Raw genomic sequence first — 21,847 nt, forward strand, 5'->3', positions numbered from 1 at the left:
GTGAATTTGGAGAGGGAGCAGATTTGGACTCGATTCGGTTATACAAAGGGAACACACAAATAAACTGGGATAAACTGCTAGAAAAACAATATTCCAAGCGTTGTTATAGCAGCCTTTTAATACGGTATAAGAAGATATGTTAATTTATTTGTAAATTTGGAAATAAATATGGCTAGGTAAAAAAAAAAGGCTTTCCATCACTTACAAATCTGAAAAATTTGTCCCTCTGAATTAGGAACTAGGATTAGAGCCTCACATTAAAAGGTAAATCTAGGGGCGCCTGGGTGGCTCAGTCATTAAGCGTCTGCCTTCGGCTCAGGTCATGATCCCAGGGTCCTGGGATCGAGTCCCGCATCAGGCTCCCTGCTCGGCAGGGAGCCTGCTTCTCCCTCGGCCTGCCACTCCTCCTGCTTGTGCTCTCTCTGTCTCTGACAAATAAATAAATACAATCTTTAAAAAAAACAAATAAAAAAATAAAAGGCAAATCTAATCTGTTTTCCTTTCTTCATATACATGATTATGGATTTATAAAGTAGTCTTTCTCCCTTCTAGTTCATATTACAGCTTGCTGGACGTTTGGGATTTAGGTCATGGATATTGTGGATTTTACATTAGAAGTACATAATAACTAGGAGATGGTGGCATTTATCTGACTAGTCGATTCTCTTAAACAAAAGGATAAAAATAGTGAAGGAGAGGTTTATGAGAGACAAGAGTACATGGTGCTGTCCAAGCTTCCCGTATGCCAAGATAGAGTGAACACTGCCCCTATTTGGAAGATACATTACGCAGCTCATGTACACATTTCAGTTAATAAATAGGCATATGAATGATGATACGTATGTTTATCCTGGAGCAGAACACAAATAAGATTTTTATGTAAACCCAAATAGCAAGAGCCAAAATTAAAAATTACCATTACCACGCAATTTCCGATAAGGAGATTAAAATTCATGAAGAGCTCAAAGTGCTGGCTTTGGCCATGAGATTTTACTAGCTAAAGCTTTTGCTGGAGCTGTTGAGTAGCAAAATTGATTGTTCTGTCTCCTCTATATATAGCCCACATGGTTTTCTCAAAGCAGAGACAATTTAGTAATCAAACGGTCACCAGAATGACGAAAGAATCAGAGACTATGTCAAAATGGAGGGAAATCCTGAGCCAATCTGATCTGCAAATTCTTTGCCTCAAATAACATCTTAAATAAATCCTCAGTGTGAAAAGCAGACAGAAGTGATAGGAGGTTCCTCAGTCGAATTAAATCTTCAATACTGGCAGAAATGAGCCTTTGTTCACAGACTGCTTTACCACCTCCACTGAGGCCTATGGCTCACTGGAGCTGAGAATAAAACCTCATCCTTTGTCTTCATGAATGCAAAGGCTGAGATCCTGTGTGCCAAACCACTTTGCCCAAAGGTCACACAGGTAGACAGTGACAGTGGCAGGCTAGAACCCTGTACTATGTTCCTCGGACAGCACCACAAAAAAAGTTGACTTGTTCAACAACTCCCTGATTAATTGAAAATTTGACCACCTTCTCTCCTTCTTGGATTCCATTATGCTAAGTTATAATGTTTGTCTTCTTTCAGCATTAAAATGATAGCCAGGAGGAAAACACAGATCTGGGAAAGTTTATTATTAAGATTATTTGCTCTTTTAGGATCCCTCATTTCAATTTCTGCCAAAGACCCAGTTTACTACTTGTCCAAAAATGATAGGAAATTTCAGCATTTACCAAGTCTGGAGACCTATGTTACAATCCTAAAGCATGAGAGACCTCAGTTAAGTATGAAGGTGAACCACATTGCAAAAATGCAAGGACCAGAGTGGGGGGTGGGACAGGTAGGGGGTGGTGGGGGAAAAGAGGGAAGGACAATCACATCTCTTTCGATCAATCTGTGCAAAACTTTTCTTTGTCTTTCTTTCTTTTTTTCTTTCTTTTTCTTCCTTCCTTCCTTCCTTTCCTTTCCTTTCCTTTCCTTTCCTTTCTTTTTTCTTTTCCTTTTCTTCTTCTTTTTTTTTTTTTTGTAAATGTCCTGTTTGTTTGTTCCCTTTGTTTAACTCATTTCATCAAGTGTTTACAGAACCCTGTGCCTGTGCTAAGACCAGAAGCAGTTATCACCTCGGAACAAACAGAATAATGTTTGGAGTATGATTCACACCTTGCAGTCCATTTCCTTTGAGAGATACTATCTCGATAATCTGTATATTCAAGCTAGGAATACCGTGTTTGAATCCTGTGAATGAATCAGAATGGGTTGCATGCTGGCAATGCTCTAGCGCGGAAATGCTCTTTCCAGAGCCGCCATTCTCTTTCTCTCAAGTCACATATCGCTGACCCACGGCAAAGCCCAAGGGAGGGGTGTTCTTGACAGATGGTGCAGTCTGAAACAATCAGCCCTTGAAGAAAGACAAATCGAGCACCTACTATGTGCCAAGCACTCTTGCAGGCCTTGGGCACAGAGTGGTGAACAGAATAGACCAAATCCCCTGCATTCTGTGGTGCTTACATGCTTATGAGGAACACAAAAAGTACACACACCAACAATAAGCAGGATGATTTCCACTAGCCATAAATACCATGAAGGGAACAAAAAACCAGAAATGTAGTATTCAACTAGGCATGGAGACTGGATACCATGATGGATCAGGAAGGAGTTCTCCAAGAAGGGGAACTTAAATGTCAGACCATGTCAGACCATGACAAGGGTTTCCCAACTCTCTATAGCTTTAAAGTCACAAGACTTTGTAAGACTTTTAGGTGAAAGAACCGGACACTTTCCTACCGACGGGGTAGACGACGGTCTCCTTAATAGATGGCCCCACTTCATAAACACTGACATGAATAACAGGGAGGAAAAGCGGGGCCGCAACCCGAGACAGAAGCAACACTGTGATTTTGTCCTGTGGTGGATTGCTCAGACTTCCAACGTTCATTGGCAACAGCATAACCACACCTTAGTTCCAGGAGCAAGCGGTATGGGGCAGCCTGGAGCGCCAGGTGTTGGACAGGCCGCCGTGAGAACGGGTGGCCCTGCGCTCCCACAGAGCAGCTGTTTACTCTCTCCTCCGCAGGACAGAGTTAGGAGTTAGGTCTGTCATCATTAGCAGCCAGATCAACGCGTTCTAACTGACTCGCTTTCATCATTTTTCCCCCCAGGAGTGGTTCAATGGCCTGTGAATGTTTGCCTTCAGAAGAAAAAGATTTTTTCTAAATAAATCATTTCATGGTCAAAGGAAGCTTTTGTTACTTCATAGTCTATTCCTCTGATTTGCATTGCTCAATTTGTGTTTGAGGCAGCCACGGTGTAACTCAGACAAAAATTGCTGGAAAAAATTTGTCCTGAGTATGTTTTAACCCCAGAGTGACACAGTCGTTGGGAATGTGCGTTATTACTGCCTTAAGAGCTGAACGTCCACAGATCTAAATTTATGCCAATTAAAGAAAAAAAATCAATCAATGCTTACTTAGGTCAGGCCTTAAGATAGGGAAAAATTGTAAGACATTTTGTACATGGGCCAGCAGAGGAGGCTGGAATCAGCAAGTAGTGCTTAGAGGACTTTAGGAATGGGGGGGGGGGGGTGTTGAAGAGGATGAGGGAAGTATTTCAAGTGAGGAGACTAACAGGGAACACACCCACAGCTGGGCACAGACCAGAATGTTTTCATGCGACAGGGAGGGGATGTGAACAAATGCAGCTGTGGTTCATCTGGGGTGCTGACGGGAAATGGTCCCATTTATATGGCACCAGGCCGACAATGGGCACAGCGTGTCTCATCTGCTACAGACGCCTCACAGAAGAATTTTGTAAGACTTTGGCTCATATTGATTTTCTAGGCTCCTCAGTGGACCAGGACAAGTTGTTGATTTATAAATATTTGTTGTATTACATGTAACCTGAACAGTATGTTGATGGCTCATAGGGTGTGGGGGTGAATTTGAACATAAAGACTGCCAGAAAGCCTCTTTTCTCAATGCAACATCACTGCAAGGTCACTGATACACAATGTCACTGAGATACTGTGTAACCGAAAAACATCTCAAAGCTTAATAAGTTAACATTTTTCTGCTCACGGACACCCCAGAGACAAACGATTTTCATAGTTACCTTGTATACAGTTTGTTTTTGGTACTTTCCTCAGAGAAGATAAGGAAGTCACTCATGTCACTTTATGTGATAGCCTAGCAAAATTAAGAGTTTTAAAATCATACCTTATGCTTTTTTAATGTGTATTCATACATGACCTGTAATCTTACATCTTTGAAGTCATTGGTAGAAATTCCATCTTCTCCTAATGTTTGTTCATCACATTCACTCAACCCAAAGTTCACCTTTGGTTATGGATTAACTCCTAACCAGGAAATATTTTTACAATATGAATGCATACATTTGAAGACAATAGCTCCTTTCTCCTTAAAGGCTTGAGTCATTCATGACTGAATGCCTTTAATAATTCTAGAAACCCACAAATCCGAATTAGCCTTGGATCTTAAAGAAACAATTAGCAAGGCCCAGCCTCTTGGGTTAAAGACCCCAACTGGAAAAAAAAAAAAAAAAAAAAAAAAAGGAAATCTATTTCAAACCATAACGAATGGGACCTCTGGTGGCCAAATGTATCCCTGACTCCCAGTCCAGGTGCTAGAAGCTAAAATTTATAGGAGCCACATCTCTTCACTTACAACAAGAACATGGGCAGTCATGAGAGTTCTTGCAGCCTACCTCTCTCCACCTTCCACAGAAACACCACACTCTTGATGTTAGCAAACGTTCCCATTTAACTATAAGACCTACAAAGAAATTCTGCTTTGTGCTGTGAGGACAGGTTTCTTTGAAGTAATTTAGAACTATCAGAAGGACTACACACCTAGAAGGTATCTGAGGGAGTTCTAGAACTTTCTCAGAGTTTTATATACCAATTTTGATTGAGGCTTCCCCTGACCTATCTGAGGCAAATAATCAGATCTATAGAAGACATCTGATCTGAATGCTTCGACTTGTAAAATGGATGGCATCCTTTTGGGTTCAAGGAATTTTAAATCAATTTGGTTCTTAAAAATAAAAGCATTATTTAGAACTAGGTATATTTCCATACAGTCAAAAAGAGTGCAGACCTCTTCCATACTCCTTTCTGTGGATTTCAGTTTCTTCACCTGTATAATGGGGATAAAAGTAATACCTGTGGTCCAAGGTTGCTACAATATAATGAAGGTTGGAATTTGCATAATGATGTCTGGTACATCATCACTCAAAAACTAGGAGCAGCTACAATGATGGTGATGCTGATAATTGCTTAATTACCACACATTTCTCTTCTCCCCACCTCATAGCATCTACATGCATATTCCCAAGTAAACATGGATTAACTATTAATCTGGCCAGAGAGAGAATGTATTTCTTAGCAGAGAACCTGACATTCAATATGTTATTTCCAGGCAGCTGAGTTAGGGTCAGGGATGCAGTGCCGGTTTTACTGTCCCCTTTGGAGCCTGATGCATCGAGGGCAGGAAGTGAGTTATTTGACTCTGCCTTTTGCCATTGGCCAGCAGTTTTCAAAAGGTCATGAGATCAAGTGAATTTATATTTTATTCTGTGCACATAAAGTTATGGCCTGCAGAAGACAGAACCCAAATGAATTTTGAGTCTTTCAAAAATGTAGAATAACCAGCATGTCTTTGCTCTCTCTGCCCTCCACACAGATTAACCTCCGAGCCACAGACGTCAGGCTCATGCGCCAGTTGCTTGTTATCAATGAGAGCATTGAGTCCATCAAGTGGATGATTGAAGAGAAAGCCACCATCACCAGCCGAGGCAGCAGTCTCAGTGGCAGCCTGTGCAGTTTATTGGAGAGTCAGAGCACCTCCTTACGTGGCAGCTACAATAGTCTTCATGATGGCAGCGATGGGCTGGATGGCATCTCCGTGGGGAGCTTTCTGGACACTTTGGCGGATGATGTCCCAGGCCATCAGACCCCATCGGACTTGGACCAATTCAGCGACAGCTCCATAATAGAGGACTCTCAAGCCCTGCACAAGCACCCCAAACTGGATTCCGAATACTACTGCTTTGGCTAATGACCCAGTTTTTTGCATGGGATTGGTGTGCAATTAACTTGTATTTATCCTTCTCCGCTGCTATATTTTTGGTGTGATTTTTTTTTATATGACAACCTTTTTAAAAGAAGCTTATTTTGAAACTGCTTGATGATAATTCTGTTGCTCCTAATCTTTCTTATCTGGACTGATTTATCTGTCTCTCTTACATCTTTATTTTTATTTATTACCGTGATTTTTCTCCCCTCTTTTACAGTGGCACAAATAAAGTAGGGGGAAAAAGAATAAGCAATAATCATCTTTTTGCTTTTGTTTTCAGAGCAAGGGGTCAGGGATTACCAAAAAAAAAAAAAAATCTTTGCTAAATTTTACAATAAACCAAAGTCTGATAACAGTACATTTTGTTGTTTGTATTCTTAAATGATTCAAAGTTTCACTTTCCAGAAGATACTGAGGTTTATTATGGTTTGTATAGTAGATTGAACAAAATAGTTGCAACAGACTTAGGCATTATTTCTAGGCAAAAACTTCCTGGTGTGAAGTCAACAATACTGTTATTCACACACTTCTACATGACTATTATTTGGAAGCCACAACTATATGCAATCTGCTCACTTCAACTTTGAGGTCATACTTTAGATTGTACTTTTGTCCTTAGTGATTCTAACTCAAATTATATAGGCTTAGTTGTGTGATAATATATATGATTCTCCCAAATTTCAAAGAATAACTGAGATTAGGTACATATAGGTAATTAGAGGTTAAGGTCTCCTAAATTGTATTTTGAGATTTTGTTGATATTTATTTGTAGATATTTATAATTCTGATATGACATATAAACACATAAATGCATATATACAGATGGACAGGTGGATGGATGGTTGGATGGTTGGATGGATGGATGGATGGATGGAGTGGAAAGCAGAATCACTATTCGTTTGTGAAGTCTAACATGATATCCTTTCATCCTGGGGTAGATAAATAATCTCTTAGTTCTTTGAAATGATGTCTGACAATATAACTCTTATAGTAAATAAACATTTCATTTTGATGTGATATTATTAATCCTCCACATTTCTTTTACCTTGATGATTCCTAGTGAGTGAATCTATTGAGCTTTCAAACTGTTCTTTGTAAATGATATATGTTTCTGCACTAAACACTTTATAATATGAATCAAAAAGTCTTCCTATTTATAACTGAAAAATTTCCACACCCAAGAAATGGTTTCCCCAATATTTCCTTTGTTAATATATACCTGTTACACTCTTGTCAAATGTATTGTTTGTTTCCAGAACATATGTTATTCAATTTCCAATTAAAATCTACAGGGTCTATATTTTACACTAGTCTTTTTTCATGAATTGCTTGCTATAATCCTCATCACAACAATTTCATGATATGAGGATTGTCTCCCTTCTGTGTTTGAGGAAACTGAGGCACATGGAATGTAGGTAGCTGGATCAAATCTCCCAGTGTCAAAACTGGGATTTGAACTTGGGTCTGTCTTATCCATAACATTAACACTCAATATCCCCTTTGGTACATATTGAAATTAAATAATGAAGTACAGATAAAAAAGCAAATGTAAGCCCATTACCAAAAAAAGAAAAAGTGACCAATATTTTCCTTCCAATCAGTGAGAATCCACATCTCCCAATATTGAGCTTTCCAAGCCCTTTCCTGAATTCACATGTCCAGAGTCAGTTTTATGCCTATAGATGAATTGGGGGATTGGCCACTTGCCAACTGTCATTAATATATTTCTCCCTTTCTGCTTATTTTTACTTTCAAGTTAGTAAAGGCTGGTTGGTTGGCTATTTTGTCAGTTTTAATCTAGAATTAAGGCAAGCAATTTTTAGCACAGATCATTTACCACCTTAAAATCTAAGAGTGTGCAGAGAAAACATCTGTAAGAGAAAACATCTGTAGAACCAAGATGGATGAATTTCAAGCAGAAGATAATGAAATATGTAAATTATATGTATATAGACATATAATTTACAATTTAATGCAGCTTTAAATGGCACTGCAAAAAGAACATCCTCAGTAAGAGGGAAGTCGGCAGACAGCAAGAGTATAAGAGGGATCAAGGGCAGATTCTCATCCCATTAAAACCCTACATTTGCCTAGAACAAGCCAGGTACATGAATGATGATTTCTGTCCTCAGATCACAGTTAAAGGCTGTAAATTCAATGTAGCAAATTTCTTTCACATTCTCCCTTTCCTAATCAACCTTCCCTGCTATTTGTCAATCGCTTGCCAACTATAACTGTCCCACCTGTAAAAAGGAAATTAAAAAAGCAAAAGAGTATAATATGGGAGAAGCCTGTGGAATAGTGTTCATTTATGCATTGTATTTTAAGGAATCTAATGAACATTGGCAGAATACTTGAGAATTTTATTGGCTCTATGAGTTTCAATATTTTATGTGCTTTCCAGTTATTCCTATTTATTTTCTTTTTTTTGCACAATATACCAAATATAAACTCTATGATTTAGATATTAGAGTCATATATATGCCAACAATGTTTTGATAGTTGATTTTACTAAGAGGAGGGGAATATGCAGTTAAATAACACTAATTACTAACATATTTATTGGTCTCAAAAGAATGAATGCACTTTCAACTAAAGAATCCCCATAACTAATCTCTGACCTGGAGCATTTGATATTTGATCTCTGTCAGCACCATGAAGAAATGGGGTAAAAAGTTAAAGCAAAAGTGCCTTTCAAACTATTCTGCCTGCACTCAGTTGTTGCTCTCCCAGAAAAATGGAAATTGTCCTAGTTATATAAATCTCTCCATTTTATGGACTCATCGGTCTTAGAATGGAAAGGAGATTAATTGGAGTTAAGGAATTTAGTAAGTTTAAAGCTAACACATTTTAAGGGTATTGCAAATAAAGATATGCTAGATGACCAACTTAGAAACCTTTTTTAAATTTTTTTAAGTTATCTCTACACCCAACATGGGGCTTGAACTCATGACCCCAAGATCAAAAGTCACATGCTGTACAGGCTGAGGCAGCCAGGCGTCCTGACCAACTTAGAAATTTTAATTAAACTTCAAAAAACTCCAGTAACTGTACTACCAGTCAGCCCCAAATCACATAACATTAAGTTTTAAGTACTTGTCAACATTTAGAAATACAACAAGGATTCTCTTCTGTTGCGTGAATATAAAGGCACTTGAAGCTCCATGAATAACTTCAATCAGGCATTTGTATTCCCAACTCTATCAAAACACAATCACCTCCATCATGTTAAAAATGGCTATTTTGAGGTCCTCATCTTACACCTCAGCAACAGCTGACACATTTGATTACTCCTTTCTTGAAAATTTGTCTTCATTTGGCTTCCAGGACATCACTCTGTCTTGGATCCTATCATTCTTCACTTGCCTGCTTGTTAGCACACTCTGTTGCTGATATGTCTTCACAGTCCTGACCTTCAAACAGAAAAATACCTCTTTGCTCAATTCTGGTGCCACCTCTTTTCTAAAATGTCTCCCCTGGGATTTCATCCAGTTCTACAGCTTTAAATGGCATCCACATGCTGATTCCCAGAAGCATACCTTTTGCCCCAATTCCTCTCCTGAACGCCAGTCTCCCCATGTCTATCCACAGCATTTTGACTTAATGTCTGATGAACATCAATTTAAACATAGACAAAACTGAAAGTTTGTCCTTGTTTTATAATCTTCTCTGGTTCAGTGAATGGTGCCTCCACTCATCAGATGCTCAGCCTCATCCAAGAAAGATAATTGCTTTCTTTCTCTCAGACCACAGCCAATCCATCATGCAAATCATACAAGCCTCATCTTTTTTTTAAAGTATGTTCAGTTAGCCAACATATAGTACATCATTAGTTTTTGATGCAGTGTTTAATAATTCATTAGTTGGCTACAACACCCAGTGCTCATGACAACACGTGCCCTCCTTAATACTCATCACCCAGTTACTCCATACCCCACTCCATTCCTTCTGTAACCCTCAGTTTGTTTCCCAGAGTCCAGAGGCTCTCATTGTTTGTCTCCCTCTCTGATTTCTTCCCATTCAGTTTTCCCTCCCTTCCCCTTCAGTCCTCCACACTATTCCTTATGTTCTACATATGAGTGAAACCGTACAATAATTGTCTTTCTCTGCTTGACTTATTTCAGTTAGCATAATACCCTCCATTTCCATTCACGTCAATGCAAACGGTGGGTATTCATCTTTTTGAGGGCTGGGTAATATTCCATTGTATATATGAACCACATCTTCTTCATCCACTCATCTGTTGAAGGACATCTTCGCTCCTTCCATAGTTTGGCTGTTGTGGACATTGCTGCTATAAACATTGGGGTCCATGTGCCCCTTATTTTCACTACATCTGTATCTTTGACCCCATCTTAAAAATATGTCCAGAATGAGCTACAAATTCTTACCCCTACCACTGCTACCAAATTAATCCAGGTCACCATCACTTCTCTGTCTTGTTTTCTTGCTTCCTCCATTAGCCTTCCCACAGCTGGTATTCCACATAGCAGCCAGACTAGTCTTTTAAGATATAAGTCAGATATTTGCCAGCTTCTGTTCCAACCCATAATGTACCTCCATCTCTCTCTGAGTATAATCCAAATCTTCACCCCAGACTACAAAATCCTATGCATTCTGTTATCTGTCTACTTGTCTGACTTCATCTTATACCATTCTCTCCCTCTTTCATTGTAAGCTTCATTTGCATCCTTACTATTCCTTAAAAATCTCAAAATCCAAGCATGTTCCTAACTCAGAATCTTTGCACATATCATTTCATCTTTCCAAAATATTCTTATCCCAAATATTCACAAACCTGGTTCCCCAGTTTTTTTTTAGTCTTTAGTCAAATTGCACCCTGTCTAAGAGGACTTCTTACATAGCACAACTAGCACATTCTGTCTCTATCCTGGTTTGTTTTTCTTCATAGCATCACCTAATACAGGTTTTTGGTGTGTACTCTCTACTTCCCCACACTAGAATGTATGGTCTATAAAAACTAGAATGGTGTTTTGTTCACTGACATTTCTCCCAGCACCTAGAAGAGTGTCTGTCACATAGCACATACCAATCAAAGCAATTATTAAACATTTGCTGAGTGCTTTCTAGGTGCCAGGCAATGACTGTGCTAGGTTCTGATGATGCAGAAAGGAGGAGGGTATGAACTCTGATCTCAAGGAACTCATTTTTATAGTATCTTTCTCTGGTATGAAAAGTAATGCCCCACCCTCCTAAAGATGTCCATGTCCTAATCCCTAGAACCTGTGAATGCCTTACATGGTAAAAGGGACTTTGCAGATGTGATTAAGTTAAGCATATTGAGATGGAAAGATGACCCTAGATTATCTGGATGGACCCAATGTCATTATAAGAGTCCTTATGAGAGTGAGGCAGAAGTGTCAGAGGGAGAGGTATGAGTATGTCATAATTCTGGCTGTGAGAGTAGAAGAGCCATTTGAAAAGAAGTCTTGCACTTCTAGAAGCTGAAAAAGGCAAAAGAATAGATATCGCTTAGAGGGCTATTGACATTGTAGCCATGTAAGACTTATTTTGAATGTCTGCTCTTCAGAATTGTAAGATAATAAATTAGTGTTTTAAGCCATGACATTTGCAGTCATTTATTAAAGTACCAATAGGAAATTAATACAAAGCTTGGTACCTGGAAGTGGAATGCCTCTATAACAAATGGCTAAAACTGTGGAGGTGGCTTTGGAATTGAATAAAGAGTAGATACTGGAGCATCCTGAGGAGCATAAGAGGAAAAGCCTAGCCTCCTTTGAATAGACTGTGAGTAAAAAGATGGATTTTAATGACTCTGCTCATAAGGACTCGGAAGGAAGGAACACAGTAAAGAAAACCTATATTGTTTTAAAGAATACTTAAATCATCATTAAGCTGACTAATGGTAGAAAGGATAGTAAATGCACTGCTGGTAAGGGCTCAAAAGGAAATGAGAAACCTATTATTGGAAACTGGAAGAAAGTGTATTCTTGTTATATAGTGGTAGAAAGTTTAGTGGAACTGTGTCCTACAGTTATATGGAACACAGAATTTGTAAGTGATGAACTTGGATTTTTCTGAGGAAATTCTCAAAGTGTGGAAACTGTGGCTTGGTTTCTTCTTGCTTCTTAAAATAAAATGCAAGGGGAAAGAAATAAAGAAGGGGGAACAACTTAATCAAAACGGAACTGGGACTTGATGAAATGGGAAATGCTCAGCTACCCAGATTGCAGAAGACTCTAAAACCAGAGGATTCACTGTCAAGAGTGTTCTGCAAAGGCAGCCAAGAGTGTGACTGGACAACCATCTTCTAATGCCTCAGAAGGGACAAAAAGTCAGTGTATTCAGTCACAAAGACAGGTCTCTTTGAAGAGATTAAGCCTGAGACTCATGCAACCCCTCAACCATTTCATTGGAAGCCAAAAATAGAGATGAGGTTATCTAAGAAAGGTCTGTGAAGAGCCTTCTTTTCTAATGGAGTGAATCCTTGTACATACATAGGAGACTCATAAAGTTTGTAGTGATTTTATGCCAGCAGAAACACTGCCAATTTGGACTAAAAGGGATAAAGAGGTCAAAATGAAAGAAAGGCTGTAGGGCCCCCAGAATTCCATAGGGACAAGACAGGCTGGTAAAACTATTCAGCTGCAAATACATGTTATACCCAAGATAAGAAAAAAAGAAGGGGGGGAGAGGATTACTCCAAAGGTGGAGATTCAACCTCAGAGGAATGAGTTCTAAGCCCAGAGGGCAGAGCTGAAAGCTATAGAGGACTATTCCAGGCCTTGAAACCTAATGTTGGTGTCTCAACTGCATTTTGAAATTTCTTGGGACTCTGACCCTTTTTCCTTCCCTATTCTCTCCTTTTGAACTGAGATGTCTAGTCCTGATTGCTATGCCTGTCCCACCATTGTATTTTGGGAGCAGATAACCTGTTTCTTGAATTTCACAGATTTCAACATGGAGAGAAACTGTGTCTCAGAATTTATTATACCCAGAGCCTCACCCTTACCTGATTTAGATTATTTAGATGGACCTTGGAGGTGGTGAGATTTAAATGAGATTTTGGACTCAGTTTTAATAACACCTGAATCACAGGCAAAATATTAAAAATTTTCTAAAATACTTTTAGTCATTTATTTTAAAGAGACATATTTCTTGTCCATATGGAGCTTATAATCTAAGGAAGAATGAAAATAATTATAATACAGTATGATAGTTGCTGAGTAAGAAGCATGGTCTAATGTGGAAAGAGGTATTACTGAATTATGGCAAAATCACTGCATAAGTGCTGACAATACTGACTCCATCTCTGGGCCCCCATCTTGTTTGTGCTCCTTCAAGACCTCTCTCAGGGTTATGTGTTTCTGGGTTGCATGGAGATTAATATTCATACTTCAGAAATGCCTACCTGCTAGAATGATGGGAAGCTTGTTTTGGCCTCCCACGGATCTATTAGAGATAACATAGTCTTTCTCTTTCCTGACCCAGAGGTGGTCCCGCCACAAGATCTAATTAAAGGTTAGCTGTCAGGTGCATGCAGACCCTCTGAGGTACATGTAAGCCCTTTGATATCACTACAATACCCTTCTGTGTGTCTCCTTGCTCTATAAAATCTGTGGACTAAACTCTGGACTTTGAGGAGAATAACCATGCAGAGACCATGGATCATCCTCGACCTGATCCACATCTGCCTCCCCTATCAGCAAGCTATCCTGAACAAAACTGTAAATTGTATGGAGTCTTCTGCTTTGTTTTCTGGTGTCAATTTACCTTCTCAGTTTGAGGGATACTTTATTGTCCCACTCACCTCCTAACAACCAGTAAACTATATCCTTGAGAAATACTAAAACCATATCTTAAGGGGGTTTATTTTATTAATTATTTAATTATTAAGATATATACTTTAATAAATTATCTCTGCATAAATCCTACCATCATTAATTTGTGTTCTAATCAGGGATAATTTTCTGAGAGAACTATTTAAGATAATGCTAATTAATTGATGACTTAGAGTTTGTTAATAGATTCCTTGCTAAGATAGCACTTATTTGTTACCTATTACAAAGGATGCATTTATTGACTACAACCAATATAAGGACAAAAGTGAATAAAAATAGCTATTCCCTTGATTAATATCAGATTCTGAATACCAAAAACTGCATTACATGGAATTGCGAACACTATTCTGCTAGAGGAGTCTGATGACCTCAGGGATAGTAGCAAATCTGTGCTATTTCTATCCTAATAAATTTCAAAGTAAATTACTCAGGTTTATTCAAATAGTAATGGTCAGATTTCAGATTCTAACTTAAGCTTTGCAGACTCCAAAACTTCTCACAGCATGCAGATTATAACACAAAAATATACTCAACTCACAGTGTCTTTTCTTGGCCTGAGATGAACCAAGAGAAAACTTGTCAGCATGTAGTCATATTTATAACCAACATACTTTTGCAGTGGTTCAATGTCATGCTATCTAAGTGCAGTTTTGAAAAGCAGAAGAAGGATTTCTCCGGGTAAGTGTGGAGACACAGTAGAGGTATGGTAGAAGGAGAGAGAAGGAAGTAGACAGAATTGGTTTTGCACAAGGTTTGAACTCCCTGCACAGCAAGATATAGTTTCTATTTGGATGTTATTGACGAGAGCATCAATCTTACACTATTTCTATGTAATCACTGTTATCATTGTGTAAATGTTTAGGAGAGCATTCCTTTTAAACACAAACAATACTCTTTCAAATCTTCTCACCTATCATTCTGGATTATTGTTGCATAGCATGCTTAACCTAAGGTCTGGTCGAGTCAAGCCAAAGCCAGTGCTGGGATCACATCTACCTGTATTTATGAGTGCTCGTTAAATTCCAAACATTGCCCAAAGTTGGCATTCTTTCAAGTCATTAACATCATGTGCAGGGCCTGTTTGTCCAATGTGGGAGGAAGAATTGTCAGAGCCTGCATTATTTCATTCTTTACTAATGAGGGATCATGTACCGATAATGCTGCATTCTTGATGATTTTAGATTATTCTCAGAATAATTTACTGCAATCATTTTTACATCAGCCAAATCCACCTATAAATCAAATATAGTTCTAGTTATCAGCTCTGCATTTTTCCCCTTTCATGCAAAGAAATATATGTGAAAAGTCATAATATCTCTTATTCCTTTAGTGTTGATGCATTCCAGCTTGTCATTTTGCCTTCCCCTCAAAGCATTGTCTTTGCATTTTTTATTGAAGATTCTTTGCAAACATTAGCAATGACTCTCTTAAGCAATCAGAAAATTCTGTCCACCATAAAAAATAGGCTGTGCTGGACCCTAAAAGATCGAAATTTCTTAAATTCAGAAATTATATGGTATTAGGTTTTCAAGATCTGCTAAAGGACATGTAGAATAATCCATCATTCTGCAAATAAGAAAAATGAGACATTCTTGGGCAACTTGTACTATATGATAAACAATGCAGCCAAGTTGTCTTTCTAAATTATGTTTCAGAAAATGATCTGATGCACACTTGCATCTTGAGTGAACAGCTCGTTTTTTGATGCAAAACAAACAAAAATAATGAATTCCATCTAAAATGTAAATAATGTAATATAAAAAAGAAAAAGAAAGACAGTGAGATGTGAAATGTCAGTCATTAACCTATAACTGAGGGGTGTATAAAGTGTAATGTCACTTGTTTCAGAATGTCTCTGTTCTGCCTGTTAGTAGATGCATAAACTTGAAATCAGTAACTTTACTTCTTGGTGTCTTAGTTTTCTCATTTGTAAAATGAGCGTAATGAAACCTGCCTTGTAGAATTGTTGAAGAATTAATGAATATTTGGAAAGTGCTTGAAATACTACCTAGTATGGGGAAATGCTTAATAAATAATGTAACTATCATTACAATAAATAATTAAGTAAGGGAATCTGTTTTATATCTAAGAAGGAAGAAATGAAGACTGGCCCATCATAGTGCATATAATTTAGGTATATGTACTGTTGAATGACCAATCCAATAGTTATTTCTAGCCATCTTCTCTATTGTCTATCTCCTCTAAAGAGGCTGTAAAAGTTAGTTACATTTGCAGCCACCCTTGTAGTTAGCCATGGTTAGGAAACAAAATTTGGGCCAATAAACTGTAAGTAGAAATCTGACAAGGGTTTCTGGAAAACCTTTTGCTGACTCTGAGCTGTTTATATAAACCATTCCTGAACTCAGAATATTTTGAGCTTCTCACATCCTTATTTCCTGTGGCAGTTGTAAAACTCTTGAAAGAAAAGGCATTAAAAGTACAACTTGCATTTTAGGACCGTTAGGACACATTGCCAGAAGTGAATTAAACAAACTAAACACAGTTGTTTTTCTTCTGTCCTCAGGGTCACCATAATATAGCTAATAAATCTGGGGATTTTTTTTAAAGCAAAACAAGTTTTTGTCTTTACAGTACATGCTTTAGAATAATAGTCATATCTTTAGAATAATGCAAAGATGCTAAGTTCAGATTCTGTCTTCTCAAATTTAGTGTCTGGAAACCAGCGTAGGTGCATAAAGAATTCTTCAGACATCAAGACTTTCTAAAACATTGTTAATTTGCTGTCTCAAATTTTACTTGGAGCTACGTTTAAAATAATGGGAAAAATATGTATATAATATAGCTCTTTCTTCTTTTAGGTCCCTTACAGATACAATACCAGATAAATGACTTACTTTGGTAGATTTATAACAGACTGAAAAACAAAGCCAATATAAAAAAGAGTTGAGTTAAAAATGTAGCTATACCTGACCTACTTTTCCTACCGGGTTTGTGAAATCAGTGAGAACATAATCAGTGACAAAACGATGGCTGGTGATATCATTTATTGTGACAGATACCATTTAACACAGACATCATTTTAACTCAACAGAGGTTTACCAAATAATTTATCAAAAATCCATCATGACTCTACCTTCTTCCAAATTTTTGCTACTTATGGAACTTTGGAACATTAAAATTCTTGTGGATTTTCACTGGCATGATTCTAGGCTTAAATATTTGCCAGCAGAGCAAATTGTTATTTGAAGGAATATATTTGCCAGCAGTTAGAGTGAAAGACCTCATCAAATTGATGACTAAGGGCTTCCTCTTGAGTTAATGATAGTCACAATGCAAATCCTGCAAATTCCAAACAACTGGCAGGTCTATGAAAATGGCTGAAATCTCATGTAGTGCATTCTAAGAAGGCTGATCAATTAGGAAATATAAAACCTGAGTCTCAAAGAATTTGCAAAGTTAGACAAGTTGGGCCTGCTGAATGCTATTTTGGAATAATGAAAAAATCACCATAAAAAAAAAGTCTTTCTTTTTCTATTTGAGGTACTATGTTTGATGAGTAACATATATGAATTCCACAGGTTTTGAAAGCCTCAAGAATTCAATTTCAAGGTTTTGCTCAGGAATTTGGAAATGAAAAACAAACAATATGTACTTTTCTCTACAAGATTATATCTCAAGTGTGCTACAGTGAAATCCAAATTATTAATTACTGGTGTCATTGTGATTTGGTAACTGGGAATTACTGGGTTTGTTTTAAGTTAAACAAATCACTTTTAAATAAATACTGTGATCCATTCTTTCTTTTAGTGATGTAAATGCTTCCACATTCTTGCACAGGCTTGTGTTCCTAACTATAAAAGTCTACCCTATTTCATATTTCACACAGCTTCATTTTGAACAAATAACTGTAAAACATTTTTTATTTAAAACTTCATTTCATCATTGTTACTCTGTAATCCTATACTCTAATATACTCCCTTCAAGAGCCTTCTATTGCAGAATTACTTCCTTATTTTGGCATTCAAACCTAGAGCTTTATCTGCCTGATATTAGCTTCACAATATAAGAGCATTCTTTCTTCCCAATGGGAGGAACAAAAAAACTAAAAATATCATGAAGATCTAAAGATAAACAAGATGATAATATCTTCACTAAAGATCTTCTTAACAATAAAATTCAACAATAAAGCCAATGATAAAAAATTGCTAGAAATTATTCTCAACAGCCAAGGTCTAGAGGCCAGGGAGATAAATAGAAAGAGACATATTAGAGAATTAATCTAGATACAAAGCTAACAGTATTAGCTCTAGAGAGCTAATCAAGATACAATGCAAGGTCTAGAGGCCAGGGAGATAAATAGAAAGAGACACATTAGAGAGTTAATCTAGATACAAAGCTAACAGTATTAGCTCTAGAGAGCTAGTCAAGATACAATGCAACCTTTTGACAAAAGGAAATCAGTGAGAGAGGTTTGGGTTCAGATGGGTAAACTCTCATCCACTATCAAAGACATTAGGCTGTTCTAAAGACCAGCAAAGGTATGGCTCATGGGTTAGTCAGCTAGATAAATGAGCCAGGGAAAAGCAAACAAACCCCCTGTTCTCTCCTTGAACATGAATCCGTTTATTTCCAGATGCTTTGAGAATATTATATTCATGTCTTTCTTTTTTCTTCTTCATGTTCAAGAATGCCTTTCCCAAAAGACAGTCTCTTTAACAAATGGTGTTGGGAAAACTGGACAGCTACATGAAGAAGAATTAAACTGGACTACTTTCTTACATCATACACAAAAATAAAATCAGAATGGATGAAAGACCTAAGTGTGAGACAGGAATCTATCAAAATCCTGCGGAAGAACATAGGCAGCAACCTCTTTGACCTCTGCCACAGCAACTTCTTGCTAGACACATCTCTGGAGGCAAGGAAAACAAAAGCAAAAATAAACTTTTGGGACTTCTTCAGGATAAAATCTTTTGTACAGCAAAGGAAACAATCAACAAAACTAAAAGGCAACCTACAGAATGAGAGAAGATATTTGCATATGGCATACAAGATAAAGGGCTAGTATTCAAAATCTATAAAGAACTTACCAAACTCAGCACCCCAAAAAACAAAAAATCTGTTCAAGAAATGGGCAGAAGACATGAACAGACATTTCTCCAAAGAAGACATACAAATGACTAACAGACACATGAAAAAATGCTCCATATCACTCATCATCAAAGAAATCCACATCAAAACTGCAATGAGATACCACCTCACACCAGTCAGAATGGCTAATATTAACAACTCAGGAAACAACAGATGTTGACGAGAATGCAGAGAAATGGGAACCCTCTTACACTGTTGGTGAGAATGCAAACTGGTGCAGTCACTCTGAAAGAAGTATGGAAGTTCCTCCAAAAGTTAAAAATAGAATACCCTATGACTCAGCATTGCACTACTAGGTATTTATCCAAAAGATGAAACATAGTGATTCAAAGAGGCACATACACCCCAATGTTTATAGCAACAATTTCCACAGTAACCAAAGTATGGAAAGAGCTCAGATGTCCATCAACAGATGAATGGACAAAGAAGAAGTGAAATATTATTCAACCATCAAAAAAGAATGAAATCTAGCCATTTGCAATGATGTGGATGGAACTAGAGGGTATAATGCTAAATGAAATAAGTCAGTAGGAGAAAGATAAATACCATATGATTTTGGTCATATATGGAATTTAAGAAATGAAACAGATGAACATAGGGGAAGGGAAGGAAAAATAAAATAGGATAAAAACGGAGAGGGAGGCAAACCATTATGAGACTCATAACCTTAAGAAACAAACTGAGTGTTACTGAAGGGGAGATACGTGTGGGGATGGAGTAATTGGGTGACAGGAATTAAGGAGGGCACATGATGTAATGAGCACTGGGTGATATACACAACTGATGAATCATAAATTCTACCCCTAAAACTAATAATACACTATATGTTAACTAAATTGAATTTAAATAAAAAAATTTAAAAAAAAGAATATCTTTCCCTCTGTTCTCTACCCATCCAAATCCATTCATCTTTGCTTATTTGTTTATTTATTTTTATTTTTTAGGTAATCTCTACATCCAACCTGGGGCTCAAACTCACAACCCCAAGATCAAGAGTTGTACGCTCTACCAACTAAGCCAGTAAGGTGCCCCCAAATCTGTTCATCTTTGAAGATCTATCTTCTCCAGGTAGTAGTCAGCTTTTCTGCAAACCTGTAGCATTCATTGACCATACTTCATGTTCTGGTACTTAAGAATTTCTTGTAATATGATGCGAATATATGTATCTATAAGCAGTTTAAAGGGGGAAACACAAATGTTCAGCTCCTCATTGCTTATAATGTTATATATTTCATAATATTCTTTCTCAGTAAGTCTTCAACAGATAGTTCTAGAAGCAAACTAGTTGAATTTCATTTTAAGCCCTGCCAAATAAATAAAAGTAATTTCACAGCCATTAAAATTAATAGAAAAAAAGTATTCATACTGTCAACATACCATTATCATTACTATTCATACCACCAACATATTACAGTAGTTATATTGAGGTTAGAAAAGCCAAAACTGGGGCACCTGGGTGGCTCAGTCAGTTAATCGTCTGCCTTCAGCTCAGGTCATGATCTCAGGGTCCTGGGATTGAGCCCCACATCGGGGTCCCTGCTCAACAGGGAGTCCTCTTCTCCCTCCACCCCTCACCCCGCTCGTGTTCTCTCTCTCACTCTCTCTCACTTTCTCTTGCTCTCTCTCTCAAATAAATAAATAAAATCCTTAAAAATTTAAAGAAAAGAAAAACCAAAACTGTCAAATTAAATTTTTTAAATTAATAAGAGTTAGTAAAATGAATAGATCATTGTTTTCAAATAATATTGTTTTGTTATATGCCAAAATCATTTGAAAGATGTGCCAGGAGATACCATTCACAATAAGAAAAAATATATAAAATATTTAAGAATAATCTTAATGAGAAATGATTTGACCTATGTGGAAAAAAAAATAAACTATGAACCTTTCAGAAAGATCTGATATAAAACTTAGGAAAATAGATATTATAAATGTGTAAATTTTTCCAATTAATTTAGTTTATTGAACTAAATAAGAAGGTGATATAGATTACTATAGAATAAAAGAAAAGAATTAGATCTAAACTTCACCTAAGGGAAAGACTGAGGACAAATATGGAAGAATATATTCAGTAAGGAAGAATAAATGGAAAAAAAATCTGTACCACATAATAACCTTTTTAGAGCTATAATAATTAAAACAATGTGTTGCTGATACATAAAAGAACTCCTGGAATAGAATAGATAAAATTATACATAAAGATGTAATATTTATAAAAGGAGCATCTGAAAACAATAGGGAAATAATTTATTTAATCAATGACACTGAGGTAACATGTTAGGAATCTGAAGACAAAAATCTGTTTTAGACCTACAACTCACACTATAAACCAAAATAAATCCCATGTGTATTAGAGTGTTGGTTTTTGAAATAACCCTGAGAGCTAGAGAAGAAAACGTTTTAAATATTAAACATATTGGGATGAAAATCAGATATTGAAACAATGAAAATTTTTTTATGTTAAAGTTAAAACTCTGAAATTCAGAAAAAAAATAGATTGAAAAAAATAATTGCAGTGAATGGAATGATAAAAAGAATACAATTAGAAAGAAAATCAACATTCCAATAAATAAATGACATAAAAATTTCAAAAAAGAGTTCAGTTAATAAAATAGGAAAGTGGGGTTCCTGGGTGGCTCAGTCATTAAGCATCTGCCTTCGGCTCAGGTCATGATCCCAGGGTCCTGGGATCAAGACCCGCATCAGGCTCCCTTCTCCACGGGAAGCTTGCTTCTCCCTCCCCCTGCTTGTGTTCCCTCTCTGGCTGTGTCTCTCTGTCACAGAAATAAATAAATCTTTAAAAGTAATAAAATAAAATAAAAT

General features: G+C 37.0%; 1 protein-coding gene across 1 annotated transcript in view; it reads left to right on the forward strand.

Annotated features, from left to right (window-relative positions):
* LURAP1L (leucine rich adaptor protein 1 like) overlaps positions 1-6,447 on the forward strand; it is a 53,280-nt gene extending 46,833 nt beyond the window's left edge. Inside the window, exon 2 of the mRNA XM_025887891.2 lies at positions 5,697-6,447. Coding sequence (XP_025743676.1) covers positions 5,697-6,071 — 375 coding nt within the window. The 3' untranslated portion in view covers positions 6,072-6,447. The remainder of the gene's footprint in view (positions 1-5,696) is intronic.
* Positions 6,448-21,847: the final 15,400 nt, after the last annotated feature.

Source organism: Callorhinus ursinus, unplaced genomic scaffold (genome assembly GCF_003265705.2).
Source record: "Callorhinus ursinus isolate GAN/ISIS: 27379988/994484 unplaced genomic scaffold, GSC_fseal_2.0 scaffold39, whole genome shotgun sequence".
Classification (NCBI taxonomy): Eukaryota; Metazoa; Chordata; class Mammalia; order Carnivora; family Otariidae; genus Callorhinus; species Callorhinus ursinus.